Raw genomic sequence first — 5,000 nt, forward strand, 5'->3', positions numbered from 1 at the left:
ATTACGACTACGATAAACTAGAGACGAAATGCGAAGCCATTTCCCCGCATGGAGTCCCAGTGAAAGAGCAGAATCCCTAAAGGGCCGCAGCGACACGTGAGCGCATGATCGAGGCGAGTTCCCATCGCTTGTCAACACACTAACATGGCAGCCACGAAGAAAATCGAAGAGGCTCTCGCTCACATCAGAGAGGCCGAGAAAAGGTATGTACGAGTCGAGAACGCGAGTTTATAGGACTGCTGGAGGTGCAGGAGGTACGGATGGATAGGACACGGGTGTTAAAAGGGCTGGAGGTAAATCCAGGGAGAAAGGGAGAGGGTTTCCCCTGCCAGCCTCTGTCACGTCACTCTGTCACCTTGGAAGAAGGGGGCGTCTCTTACTTCACTTCTTTTTAGGCCTTATTTCAGTTAGACATTTGCCCTTTCGCATCGGTCTGCACGTCTTTGGGGATAGGACGGTAGCAGTCGAAAAATGGGTGGAAAGATGCCATTATTTCAGTGGGAAAATCTTTTTTTGTCGGCTGGTAAACACACAGATCGAGGTCAGGAGATACACACTTCAGGAGGATAGATTAATGTGTCGTGTTATTTCGCCTTCGTTCGCATAATCCTGGGGTGGATTTTTAGCTATTTCCCTTTGGGTTGTCCTTAGCTTGATATTCCTAATCTCATCGTGCTTAGTGTCTTCCTTATTTCCGCGGAAAGGCATGACATTGGGTGGGAGGGTGTGGAAGGTCTGCTATAGATCTGCTACCTCAGAGCTGTCGCTTTCATGGGTATTTTCGAGTGTTTTTTTTTATTACATTCTTCCTTATCCTTAATTTCTGCAGTCCTTCCATCCTACTGGTGGTGATTTAGCTACTTATTGATTTTTGAAAGTTGAGTAAAATGGTACAACAAAATGCCAGGAAAATTAATGATTGCAAGTCTGATTGAGTTTGATAAGGATGTCACATGATGAAAGTTACATTATCAGAACCTGTTTGTTTGTATTATCATCAGGAATAAGTGTTTCGCATAAGAACATATATGATGTACATTTATTTACATATACATAAACATACATGATTGTATATTCATTTTTGGCCATAATGATTAGTATCAAAATGTTTTTCATTTTAGATTATTTAATGATAATATAAGAGGATTTTTGAAGAAGCTTAGAACATTTATTAAAGTTTGAGGAATGAAAATAAAACATTATCTCTAATGTGTATCATGTAAATCACTTTAAGCTTAGTTATGGGTGTGTCTTTATCAGATTATTATTGGAATAGTAAATACATAATATGTAAGATGAGCGCTTAGTGTTTTTCAGTGTAAATCGAAGAAACTTTGAAATCCGCTAATAGGAAACATAAAATTATAGTTTGAACTTTGGAAACAGCAGAAAGAAATAAGAAAAAAAAGAGATTTTTTTTTTTTTTTTTTTTTCTTATTATTTATATGCAGAGGCACATCCTGTACTATATGAAGCAATGGTAGATATTTAGGACACACCTGTACACCGCATTCATATTCCATGCCTATCAGCTCTCCAGAAAAGGCCTATAAACCTCTACCATATATTTTCAGTCAATATAGAACAAAGCTTGTAGATCTTCTTGTTAATATATTATCAAATAAGGAAATGTCCCAAACTCCATCTTGCCAGTATATATATGGTGAAAGAATATTGATCTCTGCTGGAGCATGAAGGGTGTGGTGATCACTTATGATGCTGCACTATTATCATGTTGGCATAAGATTGTAGGCCTTACATCAGAGAACACAGCAGGGTTCAAGTGGATTTGGTTATTAATTGAAAAAATGGAAAGTTATACTTTGAAAAGACTAGAATAGATAGTGTAACAAATGTCAAGTTGAATTAAGGAATTACGGCCAATTATAGAATACCTGTTGTGTTACTAAATACCACAAAAGTGGTACTAATGGATTTCTTTCACCCTCAACTATTTATATATGGTGAACATATTCTGTGATTTCCCCCTATACTAAACAGTCTTGGCTCTGATAGTTAGGAAGGGAATGAATTAGATCAGGTATATTGTGGGGATATTATATGAATCAGTTGTATCGATATGTCGAAAATCTACCTTAGTTTCACCATATGTCTGTCTACTGTAAAAATGTAAAAAATATAATCCCTTTACAATTTACTCACCAACATGGTGTACCGTATGCAAAGACTGCAATCTCCGCATGCACTGTCTTCAGTGCATTTTTCATCTACAAAATCCCAAGCCATTAAACCTAACTTTGACTAGTTTTGAGGTTATGTCAAGCCATGGGGGTTCTTTGCTCCCCTCCCCCAGTTTCAGAACAGTTTGTACTACTTGCCTTGATATTTTTTAGTTTTTATTTTGGTTTGTTTACTCGGAATGGTTCCTTATTTGCGATATACTTTTTTGCATGCAATGACACTGTGTATCCTTTGTCAACTATGTATATCCTTTATCAGAACCAATAATGCAAATGAACACATCTTCGCGATACGACAACTGGCTCAGAAGTGGTTTGAAAAATCAAGCCCGCAGATTCATAAATAATAAGGAATATGAAAGTGCTATGATTGGCCAGCCAATCTCATTGGCCATTGGCTATTGTCTATAGATGAACTGAACATTCTGAAATAATTTTTTTCTGATAGATGGGTCATTCCCAAATGAGTGCACATCATGTAAAACAAAAATATTAGTCAATTGCTTATGCAGGATGAAGGTTCAAGACCCTGAACTTCATCATGTCCTCCCCTACTATTGTGGCTCATATTTGGGGTAAGAAGGGGGGGGATCATGGACTATATCCATTAGTGTGCCCGAGAATCCCAAGGTGTTAGGCCTATGCATTCGAAAACCCTGACATTGTGACCATTCAGTTCCGGAATCGCCCCGGCGTGAATGGGTTAACTGGGATCAGATACTGTGGATCTGTTAACCTGTTAACAACGGGTAATGTATTTTTTGTCATACATGACGCAGGAGATCTGGCCTGAAAATGGGCGTCATGACATTCAGGGATTTTGGATCATTGTGTTATATTACTGTGCTATGAGTAATGAGTGAGTGATGATGACAATTGCAGTCATATTTATTATAAATGCTGTTATATTAAGCAAAATGGGTTTCACCTAACATCCAAAACCTAGATGGCACCACTTTCTTCTAGCACCAGCAGGAAAGAGAGCCTTGAATGGCACCCATCCACAGTCTCTAAGAGGAAATAACTATCTAAATATAGAACAATGGTCAGCAAGTTGCTGACCTCTTGCTTCAAACCACTGCCGATGAAGGATGTGCAAGCAGAACGAGAAGAGGAAGGTGACTCAAACCATGCCCAATGTCTACAATGTGCCCCTGTGCCAGAAGGAATGCCTTTTACTGTGCCACTCACAGCCATAAGCACAAGTTTTCTTCCTTTTCCCTACCTCTACATGTTATCTTCATATTCGTTCATAACAGCACACGAATATGAAAAAAAAAGTTGCTTTTTGTCCTCCCCTAAAACAGCATTGCTTTTATCACATTGAGTGTAAAGAAAAAAAAAAGCTAATATGGACCCTAAACAACAATTTTAGTTAACTGCAGAATTGATAGAGCCTGTGGTATGACAGATATAAATCTCTAGATACAGTAAAACACACAAAAAATGTAATACAAAAATGGCTCTAGCTCTACAATGAGTGACTGAGGGCGGGAAAAGTCAAGGTATGTTGTGTGAAGCTGCCTCGCTCTGAAATAAAACCGATCTTGGAGACTAGGCAAGCAGATCTATCCCGTCGGCAATGGTTAACCCATTGTAGACGGGGGATAGATTCGCTGACCCAGTCTCCAGGATGTGTTTGAGTTAGGCAGCTTCACACAACATATCTTGATTTTTTCCCCCTCTATTTCAGTCACTCATTGTAAAACCAGAGCCATTTTTTTGTTTTATTTTTTGTGTGTTTCATTGTATTGAGACTCATATGTATCATTTCACAGGTTCTGTCAATGCTGCAGTTGACTAAAATTGTAATATAGGGTCCATATCAGCTCATATTTTTCATTATACTCAGTGTGCAAGAAGTATTGCTGTCATACAGTACAAAAAACAACTTTATTTTTTCGTATTTGTGTACTGTCATGAACAAATAAGAAACATAACCATCCACAAAGAAGATAACATGAAGAGGAAGGAAACCTGTGCCTATGACAGTGAGTGCCACAGTAAAAGGTATCCCTACTGGCACAGGGACACATTGTAGACATTGGGCATGGTTTAAGTCATCTTCCTCTTCTCATTCTGTCTGCACATACTTCATCAGCAGTACTTTAGAGCAAGAGGTTGACAACTTGCTATGTGCCATTGCTCTATAAAGATTGTGCTTATTACGGACTGTGGATGGGTGCTATTCAAGGCTCTCCTGCTGGTGCTAGAAGAAGTTGGTGCTATCTTGGTTTTGGATGTTAGGTGAAACCCATGTTGCTTAATATTATGGCAGTTATAATAATTATGACTGCAATTGTTATCATCACTCACTCATTACTCACAGCATAATAAAAAAAGACAGTGATCCAAATTCCCTGAATGTCATGTACATCATGATGACTGTTGTTAGGCCAAAGCTCCATCGTTATGTATGTCGTGACAGCCATCCGCAATAGGTTAAACCTATATATAAGACAAAGCCACAGTAAGAAGAAAGTAAAAGTACTGATGTTTCAAACTGTTTTTGAAGTTCTTCATCAGAAGGAGGATATCATCCTGTTCACATTGTTTTGCATATAGATTGGAAATCATGTTTGCTTTCTGCAGCTTTACCACTTCTATAGGTGTCAAAGCCGTCCGTCACCCAGAAAAGCCTGTAGACTGCAACTTCAATTTTTCAATGAAATATGTGGCTTTTCACATTATTCTGATAAACCTGGCAAGAGAGAGCATTTTAACTGCCATGTTTTTATTGCTGGTATAGAGTAGTCTATACAGTCAACCAAATTTTTTACTTGCTAAGGTTATGCTAGA

At 38.4% G+C, this 5,000-nt stretch overlaps 1 protein-coding gene across 1 annotated transcript in view; it reads left to right on the forward strand.

Moving 5' to 3' along the window:
* LOC122250784 (gamma-soluble NSF attachment protein-like) overlaps nt 1-5,000 on the forward strand; it is a gene marked incomplete at its 5' end in the record, with an annotated part of 24,949 nt that continues 19,949 nt past the window's right edge. Inside the window, 1 exon segment of the mRNA XM_043012400.2 lies at nt 1-203. Coding sequence (XP_042868334.2) covers nt 145-203 — 59 coding nt within the window.

Source organism: Penaeus japonicus, unplaced genomic scaffold (genome assembly GCF_977035675.1).
Source record: "Penaeus japonicus unplaced genomic scaffold, GWHDUDI00000001_assembly GWHDUDI00000035, whole genome shotgun sequence".
Taxonomy (NCBI): Eukaryota; Metazoa; Arthropoda; class Malacostraca; order Decapoda; family Penaeidae; genus Penaeus; species Penaeus japonicus.